Below are 17238 nucleotides of genomic sequence, written 5' to 3'. Positions count from 1 at the left end.
CTTTCCTCTGGAACTGCTGATGTTTCCAGCAACTTCACTGTGGCAAGAGTCTGATATGTTTCAGATGACACTGATGTTGGTTCCTGTGTGCTGTGGAGCGCTGAAGCTGAAGAAACATCTGTTTTGGAAGTATCACTTGTTTCGGTTTTTCTTGATGTTGAGACGGACAGGATATTGAAAGCAGAAGAGCCAGCCGTGGTTGTAGTGATGGTTGTGTCAGTAGACTTAGTGATATTTTCACCAGAAGTACTTTGTCCTGTTCTCACAGAGGCAGACTCTGATTCAGGAGATATTGTTACTGTTGTTGTGTCAATACTGTAGAGACTTGAAGATACACCAATAACGCGTATAGATGATGAGAACAAGTCTGTGCTCGTAGTTCCAGAACCGTCCATATCTTCTGTAGTAGCACCAGCACTTTTCTCTGCATGTTCAGTGAGTGATGAAACTGAGGGGAAAGTTCTTTGTTCTGTTGAAATGCTACCAACTTGTTCTGTTGTTGTTGTCTCTGGACTAATTAATGAGGTACCTGTTGTAGATGTCATGTATTTGCTGGACATTTCTCCGGGGTGTCCACTAGTAGATGGATTTGTGCTCCCTTTATCTGTAATGGTGGAACTTGACGTTTCAAATGAAGTTGCAGATTTTGCTTGAGAATGGGATGCGGTAAAAGTTTGTTCTGTTTCAGGAGATGCAGGTGTTGGTTTTTCTGTACTACGGAGTAAGACGGCTGGGGTAACAGCAGATTTGGACGCATCACTTGTTTCAGATGTGTATGATACTGAAGGTGACTTTGTGCCGATTGTTGGATAAACTGCTGTTGTCTTCATTGACGCGTCAGTGACATTAGGATGTGTTTGTCCTGCACTTCCTGGATCTGTGACAGTGGGCTTTGAAGCTGTGTCAGGTTGAATACTTGATCCACTAATAATAGGAACGGACTCCACCATTGGAAACATCGTATTTATTTCATCATTCTGATCATGTGGAGTTGTGGATGATGAGACAGATGGAGTAATCTGGGAAAGCGTTGATGGGCTCATGGGTTTACCGTCAGAGACAGCAGATGTTGGGAATGCAGTAACTATTGTCACATCTGACTTGTCAGAAAAAGCAGTAGAGCCTTCTCCAGAAGTTTCGGGATCTGTGCTTATTTGAATCGTCATAGTTTCAGGAGATTGTGTTGTCTCACTGATGTTATCGGATGAAGATAATTCTGTAGCAGTAGAGACTGTTGGGGACATGTCAATGGTTTGGCCTCTTGTAAAGCCTCCATCTACAGGAGAAGCAGGAGATGAACTTTCTGTTCTGCCTGTTACTGTGGAAAATGAAGGTCTCGTTGTCTGACCTGTTTGATCACTGTCTTCATCCTTAGGTAGAAGATCTGTTGTCTTCTCGGTTGTGAACATTGAAGAGCCAGTCGAAGATGCAATGTCTCTGCTAGACATTTCACTTGTTGGTTTACTTGTCCTATCTTCTCTTGTAATTGGAGATTTTGAACTTTCCTCTGGAACTGCTGATGTTTCCAGCAACTTCACTGTGGCAAGAGTCTGATATGTTTCAGATGACACTGATGTTGGTTCCTGTGTGCTGTGGAGCGCTGAAGCTGAAGAAACATCTGTTTTGGAAGTATCACTTGTTTCGGTTTTTCTTGATGTTGAGACGGACAGGATATTGAAAGCAGAAGAGCCAGCCGTGGTTGTAGTGATGGTTGTGTCAGTAGACTTAGTGATGTTTTCACCAGAAGTACTTTGTCCTGTTCTCACAGAGGCAGACTCTGATTCAGGAGATATTGTTACTGTTGTTGTGTCAATACTGTAGAGACTTGAAGATACACCAATAACGCGTATAGATGATGAGAACAAGTCTGTGCTCGTAGTTCCAGAACCGTCCATATCTTCTGTAGTAGCACCAGCACTTTTCTCTGCATGTTCAGTGAGTGATGAAACTGAGGGGAAAGTTCTTTGTTCTGTTGAAATGCTACCAACTTGTTCTGTTGTTGTTGTCTCTGGACTAATTAATGAGGTACCTGTTGTAGATGTCATGTATTTGCTGGACATTTCTCCGGGGTGTCCACTAGTAGATGGATTTGTGCTCCCTTTATCTGTAATGGTGGAACTTGACGTTTCAAATGAAGTTGCAGATTTTGCTTGAGAATGGGATGCGGTAAAAGTTTGTTCTGTTTCAGGAGATGCAGGTGTTGGTTTTTCTGTACTACGGAGTAAGACGGCTGGGGTAACAGCAGATTTGGACGCATCACTTGTTTCAGATGTGTATGATACTGAAGGTGACTTTGTGCCGATTGTTGGATAAACTGCTGTTGTCTTCATTGACGCGTCAGTGACATTAGGATGTGTTTGTCCTGCACTTCCTGGATCTGTGACAGTGGGCTTTGAAGCTGTGTCAGGTTGAATACTTGATCCACTAATAATAGGAACGGACTCCACCAATGGAAACATCGTATTTATTTCATCATTCTGATCATGTGGAGTTGTGGATGATGAGACAGATGGAGTAATCTGGGAAAGCGTTGATGGGCTCATGGGTTTACCGTCAGAGACAGCAGATGTTGGGAATGCAGTAACTATTGTCACATCTGACTTGTCAGGAAAAGCAGTAGAGCCTTCTCCAGAAGTTTCGGGATCTGTGCTTATTTGAATCGTCATAGTTTCAGGAGATTGTGTTGTCTCACTGATGTTATCGGATGAAGATAATTCTGTAGCAGTAGAGACTGTTGGGGACATGTCAATGGTTTGGCCTCTTGTAAAGCCTCCATCTACAGGAGAAGCAGGAGATGAACTTTCTGTTCTGCCTGTTACTGTGGAAAATGAAGGTCTCGTTGTCTGACCTGTTTGATCACTGTCTTCATCCTTAGGTAGAAGATCTGTTGTCTTCTCGGTGGTGAACATTGAAGAGCCAGTCGAAGATGCAATGTCTCTGCTAGACATTTCACTTGTTGGTTTACTTGTCCTATCTTCTCTTGTAATTGGAGATTTTGAACTTTCCTCTGGAACTGCTGATGTTTCCTGCAACTTCACTGTGGCAAGAGTCTGATATGTTTCAGATGACACTGATGTTGGTTCCTGTGTGCTGTGGAGCGCTGAAGCTGAAGAAACATCTGTTTTGGAAGTATCACTTGTTTCGGTTTTTCTTGATGTTGAGACGGACAGGATATTGAAAGCAGAAGAGCCAGCCGTGGTTGTAGTGATGGTTGTGTCAGTAGACTTAGTGATGTTTTCACCAGAAGTACTTTGTCCTGTTCTCACAGAGGCAGACTCTGATTCAGGAGATATTGTTACTGTTGTTGTGTCAATACTGTAGAGACTTGAAGATACACCAATAACGCGTATAGATGATGAGAACAAGTCTGTGCTCGTAGTTCCAGAACCGTCCATATCTTCTGTAGTAGCACCAGCACTTTTCTCTGCATGTTCAGTGAGTGATGAAACTGAGGGGAAAGTTCTTTGTTCTGTTGAAATGCTACCAACTTGTTCTGTTGTTGTTGTCTCTGGACTAATTAATGAGGTACCTGTTGTAGATGTCATGTATTTGCTGGACATTTCTCCGGGGTGTCCACTAGTAGATGGATTTGTGCTCCCTTTATCTGTAATGGTGGAACTTGACGTTTCAAATGAAGTTGCAGATTTTGCTTGAGAATGGGATGCGGTAAAAGTTTGTTCTGTTTCAGGAGATGCAGGTGTTGGTTTTTCTGTACTACGGAGTAAGACGGCTGGGGTAACAGCAGATTTGGACGCATCACTTGTTTCAGATGTGTATGATACTGAAGGTGACTTTGTGCCGATTGTTGGATAAACTGCTGTTGTCTTCATTGACGCGTCAGTGACATTAGGATGTGTTTGTCCTGCACTTCCTGGATCTGTGACAGTGGGCTTTGAAGCTGTGTCAGGTTGAATACTTGATCCACTAATCATAGGAACGGACTCCACCAATGGAAACATCGTATTTATTTCATCATTCTGATCATGTGGAGTTGTGGATGATGAGACAGATGGAGTAATCTGGGAAAGCGTTGATGGGCTCATGGGTTTACCGTCAGAGACAGCAGATGTTGGGAATGCAGTAACTATTGTCACATCTGACTTGTCAGGAAAAGCAGTAGAGCCTTCTCCAGAAGTTTCGGGATCTGTGCTTATTTGAATCGTCATAGTTTCAGGAGATTGTGTTGTCTCACTGATGTTATCGGATGAAGATAATTCTGTAGCAGTAGAGACTGTTGGGGACATGTCAATGGTTTGGCCTCTTGTAAAGCCTCCATCTACAGGAGAAGCAGGAGATGAACTTTCTGTTCTGCCTGTTACTGTGGAAAATGAAGGTCTCGTTGTCTGACCTGTTTGATCACTGTCTTCATCCTTAGGTAGAAGATCTGTTGTCTTCTCGGTGGTGAACATTGAAGAGCCAGTCGAAGATGCAATGTCTCTGCTAGACATTTCACTTGTTGGTTTACTTGTCCTATCTTCTCTTGTAATTGGAGATTTTGAACTTTCCTCTGGAACTGCTGATGTTTCCAGCAACTTCACTGTGGCAAGAGTCTGATATGTTTCAGATGACACTGATGTTGGTTCCTGTGTGCTGTGGAGCGCTGAAGCTGAAGAAACATCTGTTTTGGAAGTATCACTTGTTTCGGTTTTTCTTGATGTTGAGACGGACAGGATATTGAAAGCAGAAGAGCCAGCCGTGGTTGTAGTGATGGTTGTGTCAGTAGACTTAGTGATGTTTTCGCCAGAAGTACTTTGTCCTGTTCTCACAGAGGCAGACTCTGATTCAGGAGATATTGTTACTGTTGTTGTGTCAATACTGTAGAGACTTGAAGATACACCAATAACGCGTATAGATGATGAGAACAAGTCTGTGCTCGTAGTTCCAGAACCGTCCATATCTTCTGTAGTAGCACCAGCACTTTTCTCTGCATGTTCAGTGAGTGATGAAACTGAGGGGAAAGTTCTTTGTTCTGTTGAAATGCTACCAACTTGTTCTGTTGTTGTTGTCTCTGGACTAATTAATGAGGTACCTGTTGTAGATGTCATGTATTTGCTGGACATTTCTCCGGGGTGTCCACTAGTAGATGGATTTGTGCTCCCTTTATCTGTAATGGTGGAACTTGACGTTTCAAATGAAGTTGCAGATTTTGCTTGAGAATGGGATGCGGTAAAAGTTTGTTCTGTTTCAGGAGATGCAGGTGTTGGTTTTTCTGTACTACGGAGTAAGACGGCTGGGGTAACAGCAGATTTGGACGCATCACTTGTTTCAGATGTGTATGATACTGAAGGTGACTTTGTGCCGATTGTTGGATAAACTGCTGTTGTCTTCATTGACGCGTCAGTGACATTAGGATGTGTTTGTCCTGCACTTCCTGGATCTGTGACAGTGGGCTTTGAAGCTGTGTCAGGTTGAATACTTGATCCACTAATCATAGGAACGGACTCCACCAATGGAAACATCGTATTTATTTCATCATTCTGATCATGTGGAGTTGTGGATGATGAGACAGATGGAGTAATCTGGGAAAGCGTTGATGGGCTCATGGGTTTACCGTCAGAGACAGCAGATGTTGGGAATGCAGTAACTATTGTCACATCTGACTTGTCAGGAAAAGCAGTAGAGCCTTCTCCAGAAGTTTCGGGATCTGTGCTTATTTGAATCGTCATAGTTTCAGGAGATTGTGTTGTCTCACTGATGTTATCGGATGAAGATAATTCTGTAGCAGTAGAGACTGTTGGGGACATGTCAATGGTTTGGCCTCTTGTAAAGCCTCCATCTACAGGAGAAGCAGGAGATGAACTTTCTGTTCTGCCTGTTACTGTGGAAAATGAAGGTCTCGTTGTCTGACCTGTTTGATCACTGTCTTCATCCTTAGGTAGAAGATCTGTTGTCTTCTCGGTGGTGAACATTGAAGAGCCAGTCGAAGATGCAATGTCTCTGCTAGACATTTCACTTGTTGGTTTACTTGTCCTATCTTCTCTTGTAATTGGAGATTTTGAACTTTCCTCTGGAACTGCTGATGTTTCCAGCAACTTCACTGTGGCAAGAGTCTGATATGTTTCAGATGACACTGATGTTGGTTCCTGTGTGCTGTGGAGCGCTGAAGCTGAAGAAACATCTGTTTTGGAAGTATCACTTGTTTCGGTTTTTCTTGATGTTGAGACGGACAGGATATTGAAAGCAGAAGAGCCAGCCGTGGTTGTAGTGATGGTTGTGTCAGTAGACTTAGTGATGTTTTCACCAGAAGTACTTTGTCCTGTTCTCACAGAGGCAGACTCTGATTCAGGAGATATTGTTACTGTTGTTGTGTCAATACTGTAGAGACTTGAAGATACACCAATAACGCGTATAGATGATGAGAACAAGTCTGTGCTCGTAGTTCCAGAACCGTCCATATCTTCTGTAGTAGCACCAGCACTTTTCTCTGCATGTTCAGTGAGTGATGAAACTGAGGGGAAAGTTCTTTGTTCTGTTGAAATGCTACCAACTTGTTCTGTTGTTGTTGTCTCTGGACTAATTAATGAGGTACCTGTTGTAGATGTCATGTATTTGCTGGACATTTCTCCGGGGTGTCCACTAGTAGATGGATTTGTGCTCCCTTTATCTGTAATGGTGGAACTTGACGTTTCAAATGAAGTTGCAGATTTTGCTTGAGAATGGGATGCGGTAAAAGTTTGTTCTGTTTCAGGAGATGCAGGTGTTGGTTTTTCTGTACTACGGAGTAAGACGGCTGGGGTAACAGCAGATTTGGACGCATCACTTGTTTCAGATGTGTATGATACTGAAGGTGACTTTGTGCCGATTGTTGGATAAACTGCTGTTGTCTTCATTGACGCGTCAGTGACATTAGGATGTGTTTGTCCTGCACTTCCTGGATCTGTGACAGTGGGCTTTGAAGCTGTGTCAGGTTGAATACTTGATCCACTAATCATAGGAACGGACTCCACCAATGGAAACATCGTATTTATTTCATCATTCTGATCATGTGGAGTTGTGGATGATGAGACAGATGGAGTAATCTGGGAAAGCGTTGATGGGCTCATGGGTTTACCGTCAGAGACAGCAGATGTTGGGAATGCAGTAACTATTGTCACATCTGACTTGTCAGGAAAAGCAGTAGAGCCTTCTCCAGAAGTTTCGGGATCTGTGCTTATTTGAATCGTCATAGTTTCAGGAGATTGTGTTGTCTCACTGATGTTATCGGATGAAGATAATTCTGTAGCAGTAGAGACTGTTGGGGACATGTCAATGGTTTGGCCTCTTGTAAAGCCTCCATCTACAGGAGAAGCAGGAGATGAACTTTCTGTTCTGCCTGTTACTGTGGAAAATGAAGGTCTCGTTGTCTGACCTGTTTGATCACTGTCTTCATCCTTAGGTAGAAGATCTGTTGTCTTCTCGGTGGTGAACATTGAAGAGCCAGTCGAAGATGCAATGTCTCTGCTAGACATTTCACTTGTTGGTTTACTTGTCCTATCTTCTCTTGTAATTGGAGATTTTGAACTTTCCTCTGGAACTGCTGATGTTTCCAGCAACTTCACTGTGGCAAGAGTCTGATATGTTTCAGATGACACTGATGTTGGTTCCTGTGTGCTGTGGAGCGCTGAAGCTGAAGAAACATCTGTTTTGGAAGTATCACTTGTTTCGGTTTTTCTTGATGTTGAGACGGACAGGATATTGAAAGCAGAAGAGCCAGCCGTGGTTGTAGTGATGGTTGTGTCAGTAGACTTAGTGATGTTTTCACCAGAAGTACTTTGTCCTGTTCTCACAGAGGCAGACTCTGATTCAGGAGATATTGTTACTGTTGTTGTGTCAATACTGTAGAGACTTGAAGATACACCAATAACGCGTATAGATGATGAGAACAAGTCTGTGCTCGTAGTTCCAGAACCGTCCATATCTTCTGTAGTAGCACCAGCACTTTTCTCTGCATGTTCAGTGAGTGATGAAACTGAGGGGAAAGTTCTTTGTTCTGTTGAAATGCTACCAACTTGTTCTGTTGTTGTTGTCTCTGGACTAATTAATGAGGTACCTGTTGTAGATGTCATGTATTTGCTGGACATTTCTCCGGGGTGTCCACTAGTAGATGGATTTGTGCTCCCTTTATCTGTAATGGTGGAACTTGACGTTTCAAATGAAGTTGCAGATTTTGCTTGAGAATGGGATGCGGTAAAAGTTTGTTCTGTTTCAGGAGATGCAGGTGTTGGTTTTTCTGTACTACGGAGTAAGACGGCTGGGGTAACAGCAGATTTGGACGCATCACTTGTTTCAGATGTGTATGATACTGAAGGTGACTTTGTGCCGATTGTTGGATAAACTGCTGTTGTCTTCATTGACGCGTCAGTGACATTAGGATGTGTTTGTCCTGCACTTCCTGGATCTGTGACAGTGGGCTTTGAAGCTGTGTCAGGTTGAATACTTGATCCACTAATAATAGGAACGGACTCCACCAATGGAAACATCGTATTTATTTCATCATTCTGATCATGTGGAGTTGTGGATGATGAGACAGATGGAGTAATCTGGGAAAGCGTTGATGGGCTCATGGGTTTACCGTCAGAGACAGCAGATGTTGGGAATGCAGTAACTATTGTCACATCTGACTTGTCAGGAAAAGCAGTAGAGCCTTCTCCAGAAGTTTCGGGATCTGTGCTTATTTGAATCGTCATAGTTTCAGGAGATTGTGTTGTCTCACTGATGTTATCGGATGAAGATAATTCTGTAGCAGTAGAGACTGTTGGGGACATGTCAATGGTTTGGCCTCTTGTAAAGCCTCCATCTACAGGAGAAGCAGGAGATGAACTTTCTGTTCTGCCTGTTACTGTGGAAAATGAAGGTCTCGTTGTCTGACCTGTTTGATCACTGTCTTCATCCTTAGGTAGAAGATCTGTTGTCTTCTCGGTGGTGAACATTGAAGAGCCAGTCGAAGATGCAATGTCTCTGCTAGACATTTCACTTGTTGGTTTACTTGTCCTATCTTCTCTTGTAATTGGAGATTTTGAACTTTCCTCTGGAACTGCTGATGTTTCCTGCAACTTCACTGTGGCAAGAGTCTGATATGTTTCAGATGACACTGATGTTGGTTCCTGTGTGCTGTGGAGCGCTGAAGCTGAAGAAACATCTGTTTTGGAAGTATCACTTGTTTCGGTTTTTCTTGATGTTGAGACGGACAGGATATTGAAAGCAGAAGAGCCAGCCGTGGTTGTAGTGATGGTTGTGTCAGTAGACTTAGTGATGTTTTCACCAGAAGTACTTTGTCCTGTTCTCACAGAGGCAGACTCTGATTCAGGAGATATTGTTACTGTTGTTGTGTCAATACTGTAGAGACTTGAAGATACACCAATAACACGTATAGATGATGAGAACAAGTCTGTGCTCGTAGTTCCAGAACCGTCCATATCTTCTGTAGTAGCACCAGCACTTTTCTCTGCATGTTCAGTGAGTGATGAAACTGAGGGGAAAGTTCTTTGTTCTGTTGAAATGCTACCAACTTGTTCTGTTGTTGTGGTCTGTGGACTAATTAATGAGGTACCTGTTGTAGATGTCATGTATTTGCTGGACATTTCTCCGGGGTGTCCACTAGTAGATGGATTTGTGCTCCCTTTATCTGTAATGGTGGAACTTGACGTTTCAAATGAAGTTGCAGATTTTGCTTGAGAATGGGATGCGGTAAAAGTTTGTTCTGTTTCAGGAGATGCAGGTGTTGGTTTTTCTGTACTACGGAGTAAGACGGCTGGGGTAACAGCAGATTTGGACGCATCACTTGTTTCAGATGTGTATGATACTGAAGGTGACTTTGTGCCGATTGTTGGATAAACTGCTGTTGTCTTCATTGACGCGTCAGTGACATTAGGATGTGTTTGTCCTGCACTTCCTGGATCTGTGACAATGAGCTTTGAAGCTGTGTCAGGTTGAATACTTGATCCACTAATAATAGGAACGGACTCCACCAATGGAAACATCGTATTTATTTCATCATTCTGATCATGTGGAGTTGTGGATGATGAGACAGATGGAGTAATCTGGGAAAGCGTTGATGGGCTCATGGGTTTACCGTCAGAGACAGCAGATGTTGGGAATGCAGTAACTATTGTCACATCTGACTTGTCAGGAAAAGCAGTAGAGCCTTCTCCAGAAGTTTCGGGATCTGTGCTTATTTGAATCGTCATAGTTTCAGGAGATTGTGTTGTCTCACTGATGTTATCGGATGAAGATAATTCTGTAGCAGTAGAGACTGTTGGGGACATGTCAATGGTTTGGCCTCTTGTAAAGCCTCCATCTACAGGAGAAGCAGGAGATGAACTTTCTGTTCTGCCTGTTACTGTGGAAATTGAAGGTCTCGTTGTCTGACCTGTTTGATCACTGTCTTCATCCTTAGGTAGAAGATCTGTTGTCTTCTCGGTGGTGAACATTGAAGAGCCAGTCGAAGATGCAATGTCTCTGCTAGACATTTCACTTGTTGGTTTACTTGTCCTATCTTCTCTTGTAATTGGAGATTTTGAACTTTCCTCTGGAACTGCTGATCTTTCCAGCAACTTCACTGTGGCAAGAGTCTGATATGTTTCAGATGACACTGATGTTGGTTCCTGTGTGCTGTGGAGCGCTGAAGCTGAAGAAACATCTGTTTTGGAAGTATCACTTGTTTCGGTTTTTCTTGATGTTGAGACGGACAGGATATTGAAAGCAGAAGAGCCAGCCGTGGTTGTAGTGATGGTTGTGTCAGTAGACTTAGTGATGTTTTCACCAGAAGTACTTTGTCCTGTTCTCACAGAGGCAGACTCTGATTCAGGAGATATTGTTACTGTTGTTGTGTCAATACTGTAGAGACTTGAAGATACACCAATAACGCGTATAGATGATGAGAACAAGTCTGTGCTCGTAGTTCCAGAACCGTCCATATCTTCTGTAGTAGCACCAGCACTTTTCTCTGCATGTTCAGTGAGTGATGAAACTGAGGGGAAAGTTCTTTGTTCTGTTGAAATGCTACCAACTTGTTCTGTTGTTGTTGTCTCTGGACTAATTAATGAGGTACCTGTTGTAGATGTCATGTATTTGCTGGACATTTCTCCGGGGTGTCCACTAGTAGATGGATTTGTGCTCCCTTTATCTGTAATGGTGGAACTTGACGTTTCAAATGAAGTTGCAGATTTTGCTTGAGAATGGGATGCGGTAAAAGTTTGTTCTGTTTCAGGAGATGCAGGTGTTGGTTTTTCTGTACTACGGAGTAAGACGGCTGTGGTAACAGCAGATTTGGACGCATCACTTGTTTCAGATGTGTATGATACTGAAGGTGACTTTGTGCCGATTGTTGGATAAACTGCTGTTGTCTTCATTGACGCGTCAGTGACATTAGGATGTGTTTGTCCTGCACTTCCTGGATCTGTGACAGTGGGCTTTGAAGCTGTGTCAGGTTGAATACTTGATCCACTAATAATAGGAACGGACTCCACCAATGGAAACATCGTATTTATTTCATCATTCTGATCATGTGGAGTTGTGGATGATGAGACAGATGGAGTAATCTGGGAAAGCGTTGATGGGCTCATGGGTTTACCGTCAGAGACAGCAGATGTTGGGAATGCAGTAACTATTGTCACATCTGACTTGTCAGGAAAAGCAGTAGAGCCTTCTCCAGAAGTTTCGGGATCTGTGCTTATTTGAATCGTCATAGTTTCAGGAGATTGTGTTGTCTCACTGATGTTATCGGATGAAGATAATTCTGTAGCAGTAGAGACTGTTGGGGACATGTCAATGGTTTGGCCTCTTGTAAAGCCTCCATCTACAGGAGAAGCAGGAGATGAACTTTCTGTTCTGCCTGTTACTGTGGAAAATGAAGGTCTCGTTGTCTGACCTGTTTGATCACTGTCTTCATCCTTAGGTAGAAGATCTGTTGTCTTCTCGGTGGTGAACATTGAAGAGCCAGTCGAAGATGCAATGTCTCTGCTAGACATTTCACTTGTTGGTTTACTTGTCCTATCTTCTCTTGTAATTGGAGATTTTGAACTTTCCTCTGGAACTGCTGATGTTTCCTGCAACTTCACTGTGGCAAGAGTCTGATATGTTTCAGATGACATTGATGTTGGTTCCTGTGTGCTGTGGAGCGCTGAAGCTGAAGAAACATCTGTTTTGGAAGTATCACTTGTTTCGGTTTTTCTTGATGTTGAGACGGACAGGATATTGAAAGCAGAAGAGCCAGCCGTGGTTGTAGTGATGGTTGTGTCAGTAGACGTAGTGATGTTTTCACCAGAAGTACTTTGTCCTGTTCTCACAGAGGCAGACTCTGATTCAGGAGATATTGTTACTGTTGTTGTGTCAATACTGTAGAGACTTGAAGATACACCAATAACGCGTATAGATGATGAGAACAAGTCTGTGCTCGTAGTTCCAGAACCGTCCATATCTTCTGTAGTAGCACCAGCACTTTTCTCTGCATGTTCAGTGAGTGATGAAACTGAGGGGAAAGTTCTTTGTTCTGTTGAAATGCTACCAACTTGTTCTGTTGTTGTTGTCTCTGGACTAATTAATGAGGTACCTGTTGTAGATGTCATGTATTTGCTGGACATTTCTCCGGGGTGTCCACTAGTAGATGGATTTGTGCTCCCTTTATCTGTAATGGTGGAACTTGACGTTTCAAATGAAGTTGCAGATTTTGCTTGAGAATGGGATGCGGTAAAAGTTTGTTCTGTTTCAGGAGATGCAGGTGTTGGTTTTTCTGTACTACGGAGTAAGACGGCTGTGGTAACAGCAGATTTGGACGCATCACTTGTTTCAGATGTGTATGATACTGAAGGTGACTTTGTGCCGATTGTTGGATAAACTGCTGTTGTCTTCATTGACGCGTCAGTGACATTAGGATGTGTTTGTCCTGCACTTCCTGGATCTGTGACAGTGGGCTTTGAAGCTGTGTCAGGTTGAATACTTGATCCACTAATAATAGGAACGGACTCCACCAATGGAAACATCGTATTTATTTCATCATTCTGATCATGTGGAGTTGTGGATGATGAGACAGATGGAGTAATCTGGGAAAGCGTTGATGGGCTCATGGGTTTACCGTCAGAGACAGCAGATGTTGGGAATGCAGTAACTATTGTCACATCTGACTTGTCAGGAAAAGCAGTAGAGCCTTCTCCAGAAGTTTCGGGATCTGTGCTTATTTGAATCGTCATAGTTTCAGGAGATTGTGTTGTCTCACTGATGTTATCGGATGAAGATAATTCTGTAGCAGTAGAGACTGTTGGGGACATGTCAATGGTTTGGCCTCTTGTAAAGCCTCCATCTACAGGAGAAGCAGGAGATGAACTTTCTGTTCTGCCTGTTACTGTGGAAAATGAAGGTCTCGTTGTCTGACCTGTTTGATCACTGTCTTCATCCTTAGGTAGAAGATCTGTTGTCTTCTCGGTGGTGAACATTGAAGAGCCAGTCGAAGATGCAATGTCTCTGCTAGACATTTCACTTGTTGGTTTACTTGTCCTATCTTCTCTTGTAATTGGAGATTTTGAACTTTCCTCTGGAACTGCTGATGTTTCCTGCAACTTCACTGTGGCAAGAGTCTGATATGTTTCAGATGACATTGATGTTGGTTCCTGTGTGCTGTGGAGCGCTGAAGCTGAAGAAACATCTGTTTTGGAAGTATCACTTGTTTCGGTTTTTCTTGATGTTGAGACGGACAGGATATTGAAAGCAGAAGAGCCAGCCGTGGTTGTAGTGATGGTTGTGTCAGTAGACGTAGTGATGTTTTCACCAGAAGTACTTTGTCCTGTTCTCACAGAGGCAGACTCTGATTCAGGAGATATTGTTACTGTTGTTGTGTCAATACTGTAGAGACTTGAAGATACACCAATAACACGTATAGATGATGAGAACAAGTCTGTGCTCGTAGTTCCAGAACCGTCCATATCTTCTGTAGTAGCACCAGCACTTTTCTCTGCATGTTCAGTGAGTGATGAAACTGAGGGGAAAGTTCTTTGTTCTGTTGAAATGCTACCAACTTGTTCTGTTGTTGTTGTCTCTGGACTAATTAATGAGGTACCTGTTGTAGATGTCATGTATTTGCTGGACATTTCTCCGGGGTGTCCACTAGTAGATGGATTTGTGCTCCCTTTATCTGTAATGGTGGAACTTGACGTTTCAAATGAAGTTGCAGATTTTGCTTGAGAATGGGATGCGGTAAAAGTTTGTTCTGTTTCAGGAGATGCAGGTGTTGGTTTTTCTGTACTACGGAGTAAGACGGCTGGGGTAACAGCAGATTTGGACGCATCACTTGTTTCAGATGTGTATGATACTGAAGGTGACTTTGTGCCGATTGTTGGATAAACTGCTGTTGTCTTCATTGACGCGTCAGTGACATTAGGATGTGTTTGTCCTGCACTTCCTGGATCTGTGACAGTGGGCTTTGAAGCTGTGTCAGGTTGAATACTTGATCCACTAATAATAGAAACGGACTCCACCATTGGAAACATCGTATTTATTTCATCATTGAGATCATGTGGAGTTGTGGATGATGAGACAGATGGAGTAAACTGGGAAAGCGTTGATGGGCTCATGGGTTTACCGTCAGAGACAGCAGATGTTGGGAATGCAGTAACTATTGTCACATCTGACTTGTCAGGAAAAGCAGTAGAGCCTTCTCCAGAAGTTTCGGGATCTGTGCTTATTTGAATCGTCATAGTTTCAGGAGATTGTGTTGTCTCACTGATATCGGATGAAGATAATTCTGTAGCAGTAGAGACTGTTAGGGACATGTCAATGGTTTGGCCTCTTGTAAAGCCTCCATCTACAGGAGAAGCAGGAGATGAACTTTCTGTTCTGCCTGTTACTGTGGAAAATGAAGGTCTCGTTGTCTGACCTGTTTGATCACTGTCTTCATCTTTAGGTAGAAGATCTGCTGTCTTCTCGGTGGTGAACATTGAAGAGCCAGTCGAAGATGCAATGTCTCTGCTAGACATTTCACTTGTTGGTTTACTTGTCCTATCTTCTCTTGTAATTGGAGATTTTGAACTTTCCTCTGGAACTGCTGATGTTTCCTGCAACTTCACTGTGGCAAGAGTCTGATATGTTTCAGATGACACTGATGTTGGTTCCTGTGTGCTGTGGAGCGCTGAAGCTGAAGAAACATCTGTTTTGGAAGTATCACTTGTTTCGGTTTTTCTTGATGTTGAGACGGACAGGATATTGAAAGCAGAAGAGCCAGCCGTGGTTGTAGTGATGGTTGTGTCAGTAGACTTAGTGATATTTTCACCAGAAGTACTTTGTCCTGTTCTCACAGAGGCAGACTCTGATTCAGGAGATATTGTTACTGTTGTTGTGTCAATACTGTAGAGACTTGAAGATACACCAATAACGCGTATAGATGATGAGAACAAGTCTGTGCTCGTAGTTCCAGAACCGTCCATATCTTCTGTAGTAGCACCAGCACTTTTCTCTGCATGTTCAGTGAGTGATGAAACTGAGGGGAAAGTTCTTTGTTCTGTTGAAATGCTACCAACTTGTTCTGTTGTTGTTGTCTCTGGACTAATTAATGAGGTACCTGTTGTAGATGTCATGTATTTGCTGGACATTTCTCCGGGGTGTCCACTAGTAGATGGATTTGTGCTCCCTTTATCTGTAATGGTGGAACTTGACGTTTCAAATGAAGTTGCAGATTTTGCTTGAGAATGGGATGCGGTAAAAGTTTGTTCTGTTTCAGGAGATGCAGGTGTTGGTTTTTCTGTACTACGGAGTAAGACGGCTGGGGTAACAGCAGATTTGGACGCATCACTTGTTTCAGATGTGTATGATACTGAAGGTGACTTTGTGCCGATTGTTGGATAAACTGCTGTTGTCTTCATTGACGCGTCAGTGACATTAGGATGTGTTTGTCCTGCACTTCCTGGATCTGTGACAATGGGCTTTGAAGCTGTGTCAGGTTGAATACTTGATCCACTAATAATAGGAACGGACTCCACAATTGGAAACATCGTATTTATTTCATCATTCTGATCATGTGGAGTTGTGGATGATGAGACAGATGGAGTAATCTGGGAAAGCGTTGATGGGCTCATGGGTTTACCGTCAGAGACAGCAGATGTTGGGAATGCAGTAACTATTGTCACATCTGACTTGTCAGGAAAAGCAGTAGAGCCTTCTCCAGAAGTTTCGGGATCTGTGCTTATTTGAATCGTCATAGTTTCAGGAGATTGTGTTGTCTCACTGATGTTATCGGATGAAGATAATTCTGTAGCAGTAGAGACTGTTGGGGACATGTCAATGGTTTGGCCTCTTGTAAAGCCTCCATCTACAGGAGAAGCAGGAGATGAACTTTCTGTTCTGCCTGTTACTGTGGAAAATGAAGGTCTCGTTGTCTGACCTGTTTGATCACTGTCTTCATCCTTAGGTAGAAGATCTGTTGTCTTCTCGGTGGTGAACATTGAAGAGCCAGTCGAAGATGCAATGTCTCTGCTAGACATTTCACTTGTTGGTTTACTTGTCCTATCTTCTTTTGTAATTGGAGATTTTGGACTTTCTTTTGGATCTGCTGATGTTTCCTGCAACTTCACTGTAGCAAGAGTCTGATATGTTTCAGATGACATCAATTTTGGTTCCTGTGTGCTGTGGAGCGCTGAAGCTGAAGAAACATCTGTTTTGGAAGTATCACTTGTTTCAGTTTTTCTTGATGTTGAGACGGACAGGATATTGAAAGCAGAAGGGCCAGCCGTGGTTGTAGTGATGGTTGTGTCAGTAGACTTAGTGATGTTTTCACCAGAAGTTATTTGTTCTGTTGAAATGCTACCAACTTGTTCTGTTGTTGTGGTCTCTGGACTAATTAATGAGGTACCTGTTGTAGATGCCATGTATTTGCTGGACATTTCTCCGGGGTGTCCACTAGTAGATGGATTTGTGCTCCCTTTATCTGTAATGGTGAAACTTGACGTTTCAAATGAAGTTGCAGATTTTGCTTGAGAATGGGATGCGGTAAAAGTTTGTTCTGTTTCAGGAGATGCAGGTGTTGGTTTTTCTGTACTACGGAGTAAGACGGCTGGGGTAACAGCAGATTTGGACGCATCACTTGTTTCAGATGTGTATGATACTGAAGGTGACTTTGTGCCGATTGTTGGATAAACTGCTGTTGTCTTCATTGACGCGTCAGTGACATTAGGATGTGTTTGTCCTGCACTTCCTGGATCTGTGACAATGGGCTTTGAAGCTGTGTCAGGTTGAATACTTGATCCACTAATAATAGGAACGGACTCCGCCATTGGA

General features: G+C 42.9%; 1 protein-coding gene and 6 pseudogenes across 1 annotated transcript; all 7 read right to left on the bottom strand.

Moving 5' to 3' along the window:
• Positions 1-60: 60 nt before the first annotated feature.
• Positions 61-1448, bottom strand: LOC148157692 (uncharacterized; annotated as a pseudogene).
• Positions 1449-1470: 22 nt separating this feature from the next.
• Positions 1471-2963, bottom strand: LOC148157691 (uncharacterized). Its single transcript, XM_088008458.1, has 2 exons — positions 1539-2963; positions 1471-1479 (listed from the first exon to the last, which is right to left on the bottom strand). The coding sequence occupies exons 1-2, from the start codon at positions 2946-2948 to the stop codon at positions 1471-1473; spliced, it is 1419 nt and encodes a 472-aa protein (XP_087864584.1). The 5' UTR covers positions 2949-2963.
• Positions 2964-7560: 4597 nt separating this feature from the next.
• Positions 7561-8459, bottom strand: LOC148157690 (uncharacterized; annotated as a pseudogene).
• Positions 8460-9060: 601 nt separating this feature from the next.
• LOC148157689 (uncharacterized) lies at positions 9061-9959 on the bottom strand (annotated as a pseudogene).
• A 601-nt stretch (positions 9960-10560) lies between these two features.
• On the bottom strand, positions 10561-11459 carry LOC148157688 (uncharacterized; annotated as a pseudogene).
• A 601-nt stretch (positions 11460-12060) lies between these two features.
• On the bottom strand, positions 12061-12959 carry LOC148157687 (uncharacterized; annotated as a pseudogene).
• A 2098-nt stretch (positions 12960-15057) lies between these two features.
• Positions 15058-16163, bottom strand: LOC148157686 (uncharacterized; annotated as a pseudogene).
• Between the last annotated feature and the right edge of the window lie 1075 nt (positions 16164-17238).

Source organism: Poecilia mexicana, unplaced genomic scaffold (assembly GCF_051168715.1).
Source record: "Poecilia mexicana isolate PSO_F unplaced genomic scaffold, ASM5116871v1 scaffold_9, whole genome shotgun sequence".
In the NCBI taxonomy this organism is placed as follows: Eukaryota; Metazoa; Chordata; class Actinopteri; order Cyprinodontiformes; family Poeciliidae; genus Poecilia; species Poecilia mexicana.
Note: the sequence above shows the minus strand (reverse complement) of the source record. Positions and strands in the feature narration are given on the sequence as shown.

Excerpts from the sequence above, each read along its gene's own strand:
- LOC148157691 (XM_088008458.1), bottom strand. The coding sequence starts at position 2,948 with ATGTCTAGCAGAGACATTGCATCTTCGACTGGCTCTTCAATGTTCACC.